This window comes from Zootermopsis nevadensis, unplaced genomic scaffold (assembly GCF_977971745.1).
Source record: "Zootermopsis nevadensis isolate Lab colony 2312 unplaced genomic scaffold, Znev_1.0 Znev_ptg000022l, whole genome shotgun sequence".
Lineage (NCBI taxonomy): Eukaryota > Metazoa > Arthropoda > Insecta > Blattodea > Termopsidae > Zootermopsis > Zootermopsis nevadensis.
The window spans coordinates 10,447,767-10,462,427 of record NW_028259154.1 but is presented as its reverse complement, the minus strand read 5'-3'; the positions used below and the strand labels follow the sequence as shown (position 1 = coordinate 10,462,427).

General features: G+C 38.2%; 1 protein-coding gene across 17 annotated transcripts in view; it reads right to left on the bottom strand.

The window, feature by feature from the left end:
• SPR (G protein-coupled sex peptide receptor) overlaps positions 1-14,661 on the bottom strand; it is a 619,021-nt gene that overhangs the window by 97,837 nt on the left and 506,523 nt on the right. For 8 of the 17 annotated variants that reach the window (XR_015536570.1, XM_087353881.1, XM_087353880.1 and 5 more), the window contains one exon: positions 4,932-4,970. The exons of 7 other annotated variants lie outside the window; for them this stretch is intronic. Coding sequence is in view for 2 of the 10 variants with exons in the window: in XM_087353881.1 (XP_087210007.1) it covers positions 4,960-4,970 (11 nt within the window). In the remaining 8 variants the exon portion in view is untranslated. Of the gene's footprint in view, positions 1-4,931; positions 4,971-8,451; positions 9,341-9,669; positions 9,791-14,661 lie in introns of those variants that run through there. 2 more of the 17 variants (XR_015536569.1, XR_015536568.1) reach the window with 2 other exon arrangements.

Genomic DNA, 14,661 nt, shown 5'->3' with positions numbered 1-14,661 from the left:
GGCGAATAAGGAGGGTGCGGGATGACGGCCATGGTGTTTGAGGCCAAAAACTGCCGAACTTTGAGGGCGGTGTGCGCTGGCGCGTTGTCATGATGCGTCGCATGTGGAGTTCTTCCTTTAGAATCAGCTGACAGGTCCCATAGCCTATCCCAACAATGTCGCACAAGTCGTTGATGGTACGACGTCGATCTTCGTGAATGGCCTGCCGAATCTTCGTAACATTTTCGGGCGTTGTGCTCGAAGATGGTCGTCCAGAACGCTCGTCATCATCGACAGAGGTTCGGCCATTTTTAAAACGTGAATGCCACACAAAAGTTTGTGCACGACCCATTGCGGACTCCCCAAATGCTTGCTTTAGCATTTCATAGGTTTCCGTAGCCGTTTTGGCGAGTCTTTGGCAAGAGATTCAGGCAGAATCGCAGATGGTGCTTGACAGGCTGACAAAGAAAGATTTCCAGGGATGCTTCCAGGCTTGGCAGCGGCGCTGGGATCGTTGTGTTTACTCCCAGGGGAACTACTTCGAGAGTGATGGATGAATTTAATACCTGAGATAAGTGTACGGGTTTTTATACGCGCAGTCTTGAAACTTTCCGATCGCACCTCGTATCCTATTCATGTGTCTCGTTTTCTGCATTTGAATTGGTCAGAAAAGCATAGTTAAATTAACCACGAAAGTTTTACCAAATGATTTCAGTTCTTGTTGTTGCTACCGGCACTGTAGGTTATGACTGCGGTCGACAGATGGCTACCTGTCGCTCGAAACTTCTGCTTACAAAGGTATTTACTGCTTTTCAAACCAGTGGCACGGAATTTCGTTCTGGCTTTTCCATACATCGATTCTATTAGCAACTAAAATGTCATTCCAAATTAGGCGGAAACCAACTTTGAAAAGAACGGACCATGTTTCAATGAATTTAAACTGGCTAGAGACTGGAGCTTATGGCGTTTGTGGAACACGGATCAGTGAGCAGAACATGAGGCACAGAGCTGAAATACAATACTTTGGAAGCTTTCTGTCCAAGAGCGGAAATCATCTTGCGCGATCAAGTCCCTCTGAGAGAGGGCTTAGCCCACTTAACTAAAAAAAATAATAATAAAATACAAAGGCTTGTTCTGTCTGTTTCTACTCTTTTATTGGCTAGTAAAGCGTGCAGTGAGAGGAAAAAGAAACCCTCACATGTACTTCCGCTGTTAAAATTGGTGTCAGTTTCACTCAGTGAGTCCGACACAAACTAGATCTCTGGTAAGAATCTGTCTTCCCCCAGAAATCACACGACTTGGACAGGAAAATGGTACACGGACTATTCATAAAAGTTTCAAGTTGTCAGTGTGTCAAAATACACAAGACATCGAAGCAATCTGCTTCTAATATTTGAGTCTTAAAAAAAGAACTCTCAAATATATTTGAATGTAATAATATAATTACGTCTCAGAGTTCTGTAGTGTTGGGTTATCGATAATCACGTAAAAAAATCAGTATGTTCACAATTAATAACCAATATCATCTGCCACTAACACGTTTCTAAACGATTTATTGCAGTTGTTTAATAATTCTGTAGGTGGACCATCTTCGGATTCGTGGTTCTGTAAGGTCGCCCACAATGTACAATTTTCCGTTTTTGTTTGTGGCTTCCAAATCCTACAACATTTTCACAATTTCTGTATCTCCCTTCATTCTCACTTGTCCAGTAACAATTTGTGCAAAATATCATAACTCTAGTCGCAGCACAAAAAAATCATAAAAAATTTCCAAACTCATAATTCGGCTACTTTTAGCATTACATGTAAATTTATCTTAGAGGTCTAGCTGATTCAAAATGGAGTGCGGTAAAATATTTGGCCAACGTACAATATTCTGACTACAATACATAGTTAGATAACTAGACAGCTGTACGAGTCCTTAACCAATCACGAATTCGACAAGTGAGTGAGTGCACTGTTCGAGTTTAAACAACATTGCTTGCCAGTATTTTACGGACTTCATTGGACACTTAACAGGAATGTAATCCAGCGCTCCTGTTATCGATCCCGCGAACTAAGACACATTCAGATGCGAAACGACACTCGCCCGTGTTTATAGAGCCAAGTGATCAGTTGCAATATTCAATAGGCAGAGCTCATCAACCCGTATAGATGCGCACGAGGCCGTCCTTAGCTCTACTGAAAAAAACAAGATGCTTTAGCTAACAACTCTTATTTGTAATCTGATCTTATGGCTTGTTACATAACCTCCAAAATTCTAAATATTTCAGGAAAACAATGCAATCAACTCCACGTCGCAATCTTTCTTGAAAAGTTTATAGTGATATTAGGTTTAGGATGATAATGATGATAATTTTCTGTGATATATTACACGCATCTGATGATCAAACATATGATAAGGTTTCAGGCAATAAAGATTGATAAGAAATGTAAGAATCTGGCCAACTCTATTGCCGCAAACTCTTAGTTCAAATATAATTTGACTGCAACTCCTGTATACATTACATCAAGACAAGTTAGTTACTATGGAAACGCTTCATCGAGGCCTTCAAGATATTGTATACGGTGGGCTGTACGAACTGGTTACAGACAGCGTTGCAAAAATTTCAGCTAATGAAAATAACCAGCTAATTAAAAATAATGTGGAAATATGCAAGAAAAATGGTCGCGTGCAATTCTCTTGGAACATGGCTGCTACAGGCATTATGAGAATTTAATTTTTAATTTACTACGGATATGTTTTCATTTAGTCGTATCCTACCACGGACAGTGAAAATTTTCTTTTCTTCATTCAAATCTACGACAGATTTCTCCTTTACCTTAAAGAAACCAGACTCAAAATAAACAAGACCAAGACGTCCATATAAACGCTGGGATAAGAAACGTAACTAATTCAGTGGATCAAAGTCCTTCAGAAAAATATAAGCAATGTATATAATATAAACACGTTCAGTTTTTCTTGTATCTGTGACTTCGTAGAATTTTATGGAATGACGTCCATGTTACGGATGAAGTGTTATGGCTGCTGTAATATGATATTTATTTTTTATGCTTCATTTTCTTAGAAATCTGGATTAAAATGTGTTATTAAATGCGAGTTTAAACTTTGCTTCGGTACAGAACAAAGAAGAGAAAATGCTATTAGTAATCTGAGACGAATACTGGACACGAAACTTAATGCCTTGCGTATAACGTTGGTTAACAGGGCGTGACTGGTTCAAATCCAGTTTCCCAACCTAGTGGCGTATTATATTTTGAAATTAATATCGAATTTCCTAGTAATATTATCATCCCGTGTGAAGGTAATATGAGCATAGTTTCGTAAAGGAATATTATGTTTAATGATTGTAATAAGCATTTAATTGAGTCATAATTATCATTCAGTACACTGTGAGATTTAAATTGAAAAAAATTATCTCGAGTTTGGTTGTTTGTAAGATGTCCTTAATTATGCTCAAATTACCCCATTTCTCCGATCGAGTGTTACGAACAAACTGCTCAATATCTGAACCAAAGATTACGTAACCGGGAGGGGGCTTGCAAAATGTTGAGATGCATAATTTGTTATTGTTCACCAAATACAAATAAATTAAGGAAAAAACTGGGTGGATCACGAAGCTCTACCACAGATAGAAAATTTGGATAAATGCATGCAAAGTTTTGGTGTAGAAATCGAAATGGCAATTAGTATTTCGTAAACATAAGCACAAATGGGGGGATAATATCGAACAAGTTACAGAGAAACAGAAAAGTTATGTGAGGAGGGTGCTTACTAGATTTAACTGGCTCTGGATAGGGGCCAATGGTGCACTTTGTGAAAACAGTTAATGGTATTCAGATTCCATAAAAAGACGAATTTTTATGGCCAGATGAATAAGTATGAAGTTCTTAGAGTCTACTGAATGAAATGAGCAAAGGACTGATTTTGGTTGTATGAGATGGACTCTTCCAAAGCACGCGCTAGAGGGGTGTTAGCTTCAGTTGACCTGTAGCTCTAGCTGTGTTTAGTTCGGTGCGTCACCGCTGTGCGACCCCCACTACTAATGAACTCCCCTCTCTCGCCTTACACATCGCGCATTTAGGTGCCACGACTACTCGCGCGACCTCTACCTAACTGTATTATTTATGTTAAATGCACTAACGATACACAGGGCTAGCCTAAATGATGTTACCGATTTGAAACCTATGTTATTCACGATTAATGAAATTCAGATGCACAAAATTGGTACCGATGGAACGAGAAACTCTCCAAGTTTATGTTGGTATACTACGCGGCCGCGTAGTAATACTATTCGCCGCCAGGGGCGATATGAGAGAAAATGGCTGCCATCGCAGACAGGGGAGCCTTTTGTGTCCTGGATTTCCACGTTCACCGGAACTGACGCCCTGTGATTTTTTCTGTGGGGGTTCGTCAAAGATAGAGTCTTCGTGCCACCCTTACCACAGGCCTGGCTTGATCTGCGAGCTCGTATCACAGCAGCTATTACAGTAATCGATCATGATATGCTGCAACGTGTCTGGGAGGAACTCGACTACAGGCTGGATGTGTGCCGAGTTACCAAGGGGGCTCACACTGAACACATGTGATATACTGAAACAAAACTTGGAGATTTTCTCTTTCCATCGGTACCAATTTCGTGCATCTGAATTTCATTAAACGTGAGTGGCACGTCTTTCAAATCAGGAACATCATTTAGACTGGCCCTGTATACTGAAAAGTGTTACGTAAGCAGTGGTTAATATAATACAGATAATTTAGTAAAATAAAATAAATAACAAATTTGTAAACGTGAGAAATGTAACATTTCATATTTAATTGAAGACAATCTATAATGAAATATAATTATTGATCAACTGTTATTAATTCTAATGCGCATAATATTAAAATTAAAGTTCAGAATTGAGAATCGATATTCTAATTCGACACATGCATTAGTTATTGAACTTACAGTATAGTTGCCTGGATCAATTATGCAGTTAGCAGAAAACTGAAAGAGAAGAAAAAGGATATCAGATCACAAAATTCTTTCCTGCTTGTTCTCGTTAATTCGTCTACTCGACATCGTACTCATTGGAACAGCTGTCCAACACCGAATTTGAAGTGTTACGGTGAACAGAGGAGGGAAATATGTAGCATTCACCATGTGTAATTTCTTTTGTAGAATGTTGATTATTATAACTATAGAGTAAGGTTAATGTAAATTGTATTTTACTAAAATTATCATCATAAATGTTTATCTTTCATACGTACTCACAAATTCATAAAAGGCCAACATAATCACCAACATTTTGATTTTCCATGAATAAAAGTTATTTCCCAGCAGATGTGAGGGCCTCTTTTAAAATGTCTTCACAAGATCACAATCCGAGACCACGGATAACTGGGTTCCGTATAATCCGCGTTCTACTGTATTTGGTGATAACGTAGAGTAAAACCACGCAAAATATCGGGTTAGGATCCAAACTAGCAGCTCCTGTAAGCGTCAATATAAGGTTGAACAAAATATAAGCTACCGTACGGGGTAATCTTTCAGAGATCAGTTAGGACATGTCGATGAAATTTAGGCTCCTCTTCGTAAAGGGGAAGGTCTGACAGTCATATTAGAATTCCTGAAACTAAAATTTTGAACAAAAAGTACGTGCGAGCAAATGCTTGATTATATATTGAAACAATTTCTGTTAACAGCATAGAAAACACGGTTGGCCGAAATTGTAAACGTAACTAAATAAGTAGGTAGCATAAAACGGAAATCTGGAAAATAGGCATGTGGAGGGGTTGATGATCGCAGGAAGCCAATAAAATTGATTGAAAGAATATTCATCGCCCTGATGATGGAGGCAGTATGACCTCAGAAACGTTGGTAAGCATCGACCAGACTACACAGCGCAACAACCCAGAAGACAGAAATCTTCATACTCATCGCCCTGATGACGGAGGCAGTATGACCTCTGAAACGTTGGTAAACATCGACCAGACTACACAGCGCAACAACCCAGAAGACAGAAATCTTCATACTCATCGCCCTGATGACGGAGGCAGTATGACCTCTGAAACGTTGGTAAGCATCGACCAGACTACACAGCGCAACAACCCAGAAGACAGAAATCTTCATACTCATCGCCCTGATGACGGAGGCAGTATGACCTCTGAAACGTTGGTAAGCATCGACCAGACTACACAGCGCAACAACCCAGAAGACAGAAATCTTCATACTCATCGCCCTGATGATGGAGGCAGTATGACCTCTGAAACGTTGGTTAACATCGACCAGACTACACAGCGCAACAACCCAGAAGACAGAAATCTTCATACTCATCGCCCTGATGACGGAGGCAGTATGACCTCTGAAACGTTGGTAAGCATCGACCAGACTACACAGCGCAACAACCCAGAAGACAGAAATCTTCATACTCATCGCCCTGATGACGGAGGCAGTATGACCTCTGAAACGTTGGTAAACATCGACCAGACTACACAGCGCAACAACCCAGAAGACAGAAATCTTCATACTCATCGCCCTGATGACGGAGGCAGTATGACCTCTGAAACGTTGGTAAGCATCGACCAGACTACACAGCGCAACAACCCAGAAGACAGAAATCTTCATACTCATCGCCCTGATGATGGAGGCAGTATGACCTCTGAAACGTTGGTTAACATCGACCAGACTACACAGCGCAACAACCCAGAAGACAGAAATCTTCATACTCTGATGACGGAGGCAGTATGACCTCTGAAACGTTGGTTAACATCGACCAGACTACACAGGGCAACAACCTAGAAGACAGAAATCTTCATACTCATCGCCCTGATGACGGAGGCAGTATGACCTCTGAAACGTTGATTAACATCGACCAGACTACAGAGCGCAACAACCCAGAAGACAGAAAGCTTCATACTCACCGCTGTGAGAACCTCAAGTCTTCCAAAATTGATTGTATCAGAACAAAGTGACATCATGGATGCCTACAAAATGAAACAGTTGTTGAATGCGGGATGATTTCGTTTTAGGTGAGGACATATTATCAGTTTTTTCAAAATTTCATAATTATTAAGAATGGATTCTCAAGAAGTAATCTAGCTTACCCTAATAAAGTGTGTAAAATATTAAAGTAATTTACCTTCTGTGTTATATCGCTATACTCCAGCTTCTTGGAACAAATACAATGTTCTCCTTCAGAGTGTTTTAATCTTACACCAAGACATCATAAAATTGCTTCGTCAAAGTTACGAGCTACCACTTGCAGCTGGACACATCATAAGTTTACTTATTACCATATACGACGCACTACAAACAGTTGTTTGGGAGTAAAGACTATCTGCATATTTCTAACGTTACAACCCAGAAGCCCAAAATCGATTTTGTTATCGAGTTTCCTTCCCACACGTCATAATTGACCGGTAACTCGAGGTAGGCTTAGCGTTTCGGAAACTCAAACTGCCGAGGGCTTTAACACAGTCCGTCGCCCTACTTCAGTGTGAAAACAAAGCAACGGAAGATAATCTTCTTCAACAGTGAAACGTCACGAATCCACGGAAAACAGAAAGCCGCTTGTATAACCAAGTAACAAGAGAGAACTGGGCGTAGGCGTGGGGTTCAGGGGGCAGACCAGGGACGAAACGGAGTGCGTGTGTGTAATAGCACATCATTTTCAAGTGACAAGACACTGAATAAAAAATACAGAACCAAACCGTAACCGATTACAGCGTGTTTATGTATATTCTATTTTTTTTTTAAAAGTCAGCGTTTAGGTAAGTTTACAACCCTGATAGAGTGTATAATTTATTATTTTTAAACTTAAAGCTTAAAAAATTTCTCCATAAGAAACGTGCAAAAAGATTCATTCAACTATTACACCAGCTGATATCAACCGCCTATGTGTTACATATTACATATGAAAATATATTAGTTATAATTAGATTATTACGTTGTGTAATTTATTATATGCATATTACAGTATTTTATTTGAAGTCTGAACACTGTTAAATATAACGAAGATGGTTCTCTTGTGTGTTGTTATCTGGTAGATACTGACCGAAGTTTCAGAGGAACGTACTGCCTCCATAATCAGGACGGTCAGTATTCATCATCACACAATTTAGCCACCTTCAAACTCGACGCAATGAGAATATGAAATGTCACTATTAAAAAAAATTGTCACTCTATTAATTTGACAGAAGCAGCATGCTTCGACATGCATTTATTATCTTCATGATATTAATTTATGTGTTAGCCGTAAATAGGAGAGACAAAATATTTAAGAAATTTCCTTAACGAATCTAATAAGATATACGCTATATATTAAGAAATATTTGTTATATAAGAACTTAAAAAAACGAAGTTAAAATTGACATAGAATTGCTAAGTTTGAAGTTAAAACGAAGACACAGAAATATGAAGAATGTTAACTTTGTTCAAATCTGGAAAGTTTATTTTATATCACTGTAACTAACTTGGTATTAATTAGGTTCTGTGTAATGAAAAACTTATAATAACCATTTCAGTCTGTTCTTTAATGATATCATTAGCGGAAAACTAAAACAAAAGACAACGAACTTGCTTTTCACTGGAATTATAACGATTTAATTTAGTGATTACATCGCATAGGATGATATGGCGAATCTATTTCGACGTTTCCAATTTTAGACATAAAATAATTTATCTTATTCGACATTAATTTTTATACAGAACCAATCTCTTCACTTTAATCTACTGAAGAAAGAATACATAAAATTAAACTTTTGTGTGTTAAATTATTAATTTTGTAATCCTCTTCAAATTGTAACGTTCTAAAATTTGGCAGGCCTGTCAAGTCAGTGGAAGGGCTACTTGAATCAGCCAACTTTCACAAGTAATCACCTTCCTCCGATCCGTTACAACACACTTTTCGTGACATCACTTTGTACACTATCGATATTGTAACCAGTCGGGTTTCAAAGTCTACAATGGGAACCTGCGTGCAATTTCAGGGAACCTACACAAGGCTTCATCGTATGACTCACTACTCATTCTATCAACATCAGAAAAAAAAAATATCTCCCCTGTGAATTCTTATTTCGTTTTTCCAGTACTTTCGCTGTAGACTTTTGTTTGTTTTCTTGTGATTGCTTGGCGTTTTTCATATGTTCAGATGACGTTAAATGTGTAACAATATGCCTCTTCTTCGTTGTGTTTCTTCCTGCTTTCTTAGGAGACAGAATATGCTCTGGAAAATTCATCTTTTGCCTCACCAATACAAAGTTTTATCTGCAATGTTTTTTTATTTTCATTTGGAATTGGCAGGTGGTCTTTTCAGCATGATGGGAGAAGGTGCGTCACATTCAAGGTCAACACTCAATGTTAACATCTCCACTCTCCTTTGGCATATGAAACAAAAGAACAGCAAAGTGCATAGGGAAATATTATATTTCGGAGAAATAGTTGTAAAAATTTTTGCTTTGTAGACTCAAAACCTCAGGATTCAAATCGACAATATACAAAACTGTAAGGTCAAAATCGTGAACCAAATTTCTCTCCTAAAAGGGCTCATATAACCCCGATATATACCAGAATGATTAAAGTACCTCCATTCCTTCACAGTATCAACTAGTTCTGGATCAGTCACTTATTTGTGTTTCCTGTGCATATAAACGTCTCCACATGTACACAAGTGGAGGCCATTTTGTTGAAGCAACAAGTCACGTACCTGCCTCTGTCCCATTCTTCTTTTAGTCGACAGCAATGGGCCTCTACGAAGCAGCGCCAATGGATTTTAATCCTTTGCCCTACGGTCTTCAACAAATCCACAAACATTTAACAATTCAACTCTGCAAGAAAGAAATATTACGAAGTTTCATATCGCATAACTTAACACAATTCGCCTAACAAACTGAATGATGATTCTAAATTAAAATTTAAATACATAGATTGGTGGATCTACTTATGTTTACGATGTAAACCACCTTAATACCTACACCGGGCTAAACACCCACTTTCATAATCTGTCCTGTAGGTTTCAAATGCTGTTTCTAACTATCTGTGATCGCAGAAACACGTTTATTACTAATGGAAACATAGAACATATTCACATATGGCGCTATATAATATGAACTACTGAAAAGACATCATAATTGAACTATAAATAAATATAAACGTGTTTAAACCGTAAATGAACGAAAGTTTATCTCGATTTATATTCGAATACTTGTCTTCTTTTACAAATATGGCAAACTATGCTTTATTCGTTTATCAATAATGCACGAAACGTCGGTCAAAATTAATGTGAAACTAATGTTAATACTCATAATATATTTCGTCTTTCAAGAAAGTCAATAATCAAAGAATAAGCAATGGTTCCTTATAACCAATCAAATTACGTGTTACGTCGGCTTTAAAAAACACATATATGTAGGCCTAAATTAACACGTGTTTAATACAGGAAGCAACGCTATTTATGTACACTGGAGGTTACAAAATTCAGCCGTCTTATTATCCACACAAACCAGAACCGTGTATATGTGTTCACAAGAACCATTACTCTGCTTAAACTAAGAGCCCTAGATTATTACAATATACAAATATCGACCACCTATTTTAGACCGTATTTTTTACATACTCTTGGTTTAATCTCTTCAACTACATAACAGTCTAGACGTTGATTTCAAATTTCAAAATATATTCTTCTATCCTAACGTTGTATATCGAACAATGTTTCTTAAAGAACTCATTTTTGCTTGTTATATTCTTTTTTCTCACCAAAAGTTTTTATATTTCAGTAAACACTGTGTAGATGGGAAAAGTTTCAAAACACTAAAGACAAGAATATTTTATGTTAAGCGTATTTCATTATCACAGTGTTGTCGTCTTACAAAAAGTCACTGTAAAACAGTAAAGCACAACTGATAAATAAAACAGCCCACATTTGCGATACACAGTAAACGTGTTTAATAAAACAACTGCTTCACACAGTGCGTTCAGTGATACAAAATAATGCAACTGTTACTTCCCGACTCGCAGCAAGAACTGCCTGACTCACAGCCAAGCGCTAATATCAACTTCAGCTAAAATTATTCACAAAACAGTGAAGATGTGTCCAACATCATTTTACGTCATGTTTAGTTTTGTTAACGTAAATCACTGTAGTTATTCTTTATGGACAGCACTGTAAACATGTCTTATCGCGGGATCGTACCTCTGCTAGACCTTGTCTAAAATATCTGGAGTGATTCCATAGTCCGAAAGAATTCGTGACAGTCGAAGTGTAAAAGAGAACACCTCCCCAAAATTAAATTAAAGCCGAATGGGGAACATGCAATCATTTATCCGCTTTTATCTTAATTTACTGAGAAAAAACAGGAACACCACAAAGAAAGACGATTTTGAAAATAAGCTACTGATATAGAAACAGAGGGAAATTTATATTCATGTTATGTCACTAGAATAAAACATAAAATGACGACATAAATGTCGCTAATGCATCCTTGGAAACGATGGTAAGTTTTAAATATCTGGGAACAATATTTCGAGTCAAAATTACATTCACGAATAAATTAAGAGCAGATTAACTACGTGCTGCATCCATTTCAGAATTGTGTGTCTTCAAGTCTAACACAGAAGAATGCAAACTTTTAAGAGATACAAAAGCAATTTTGTCTGGTGTCTTTGCATGGGTACGAAACCTAGTTTCTTACATTAATAGAACAATATATTGAGTGTGTTTCAGAACACAGTGCGTGGATAATATTTCGAACTAAGAAGGAAGAGCCTTTAGAAAACTGCGTATTGACGAACTCCGTAACTCTTACTAGGATGAACAGATCAATGACAATTGCGGAGGGAGGACGGGGCATGTGGACGAGACGAGAAATGCATACAAAATTTTTGATAGATACCTGAAGTGAAGGGATTATTTGGAAGACCTACTAGTAGATGACAGGATAATATAATTATAGTCTCAACTAATAGAGCGCGGACTGAGACCAATATTGCTGTTCGTGAACACGGTAATGTAAATTCATATTCCATAAAAGTTTCGTATTTTATTCCTTATCCTCATATACACATGCCCCATGAATACCATAGGTGAATCATGGGTGCAAGATACGTTTTAAGTAGTTAAATTACTTCCGAAAGTTAAGAACACTTTACATTCACTTCGAGTTTCGTATTACAAGATCTCAAGTTGGCAACATTTACATACATATAGACATTATGAGACGTCCAAGACGAGATTCTAACCTGGGGCCTTCAAAACACGATACAGGGGACTTTATTTAGATGGCTAAAGGTAAAAATATAGCTCTATCCGAGATTTTACATAAGCGTGGAGGCAGATCTCCAACTATTCTTGACCTCAGTAAATAGCACGGTAAATAGCAGCCATTATCAAAACAGAAAGGCGATGTGGACTTTGTGACTTCTGGAAAATCAAATTCCCCTTGGGCCCCAGCTCATCGTCAAAGATGGTAAGGAAATTACAATAGATCAATGGGGGTAGCCATGATGACAGCGCGAATTAGATTAAACGTTCTCAGGACGAAGTCAATCGACAAGGTAGTGGCAGCTTGTGATGAGGGTTGCGTCCTGAATTTCAGGCGTTGCCTAACGCAAAATCTGATTGTGGCCTAACGCACTTTAAAGTCATGTGAATCGTTAGACGAGGACGTCGCAAATGGACGACCACCTTTCATATCGCTCTGAAATTGGAGAGTAACCAGATTAGACAGGGGCGTCCAACACTCGATGATACAGAATCATCAACGAAAACTGTGACATAGTGGTTAACACTCCTTTATGACAGGGCCGTCACGAATTACAATATCGATTCGGATATCGAATGAGCTACTTTCAGTATTAATATTTCTCTGGAACTGATCCAACATTCAATATTGTAAAAACGACGTCAATGTGTTTCGTAAGTCCTACATGAGCCTAGATCTTCCTTCCAGTGGCCTCTTCAATGCAGAATTTCCAACAAGAATACGAAAATATAATAACAGAATACCTCCTTCCTTTATTTTCTCCTGAGACAGTTTTTGAACCATTATAATACAGAATGAAGTGAGTTTCTCTTTGCATTTACAATTCCAAACTTACTTGCCAAGTACAAACACTGTCTGTGGCAATAACATTTTCTATTAAAATAACTATCCTTATAACATTTAGAAATAATACAACGCATAATATAAGGTTTCAGGAACGAGAAAACTAAATGTATGATATCTTCCTACGCTATAAAGAAAAGTTTACAATATTAATTAGGGTAGGTTAGCACAATATCGCAGTTTTCAGTAACGCTAGTTTGTACGTGTGAACGTGTTCGTATCAGCTGGTAGATTCCAACAGCAGTGTGTGCCTGAGGTACATTTTTAATAGCAAGATATGGTCGGCAAGCCTGCAAATTGACTGCAATTTTATAAACAATCGCTTCCTGAAGGCGGTACTGTAATTTAAGGAGGTAACCAAACTTAAGATTTTAATACAGGGCTAGTCTAAATGATGTTCCTGATTTGAAAGACGTGCTACTCACGTTTAATGAAATTCAGATGCACGAAATTGGTACCGATGGAAAGAGAAACTCTCCAAGTTTTGTTTTAGTACATCACAGGTGTTCAATGTGAGCCCCCTTGGTAACTCGGCACACATCCAGCCTGTAGTCGAATTCCTCCCAGACACGTTGCAGCATATCATAATCGATTACTGCAATGGCTGCTGTGATACGCGCTCGCAGATCAAGCCAGGCCTGTGGTAAGGTTGACACGAAGACTCTTATCTTTGACGAACCTCCACAGAAAAAAATCACAGGGCGTCAGTTCCGGTGAACGTGGAAATCCATGACACAAAAGGCTCCCCTGTCTGCGATGGCAGCCATTTTCTCTCATATCGCCCCTGGCGGCGAATAGTATTACTACGCGGCCGCGTAGTATACCAACATAAACTTGGAGAGTTTCTCTTTCCATCGGTACCAATTTCGTGCATCTGAATTTCATTAAACGTGAGTAACACGTGTTTCAAATCGGGAACATCATTTAGACTAGCCCTGTATATCGTCTCCGGTAATGGACTGTCATAGCTGATGGCTGTCTTCTGGATTGTTGCGCCGTGTAGTCTCATAGAAGTTTACCGACGTTGCAGAGGTACTTGCTGCCTTCATCATCATGGCGATTAGATAGCCGTGAGTGTGGAAACGGTTAGAGTTATAGTAAACTGACCGTCAAGGAAGATCCTTGGCCTAACCGGTCGGAAATGGTGTCAGAATCAGGTGAGGACGTGCCCTCACCGCCGTCAGAAACGTCAAATCCTAATCATTATCATAATATAATTAATACAGCTTCGACAAACAATGTCATGTTTCTCGCTGTACAAAACCCGGATAGCATCTACTTTTCAGAGAAACTAAATTTGTTTTGTGCATACAGCGACGCCAATCCATTATTTTTGTACGCATTCGTCAATAATTTATGGATTTCATGCAAGGGGAAGTGTATATTTTTTTTCTTCAATTTCGTTCTCATATTATCCTCTATCAAATATGAACCACATTTTGAACATTTTATCCGCCACAAGCATGGTACATAACGCGGTAAAAAAATCTTGTTTACCAATTACAAAATTCACAGTACTTAATAAGCTTCAAAATTTTATTGGTTTGACGTTAATTAAAGTACACAATTTTCCATCGTTTTTCGTGAGGACAGTA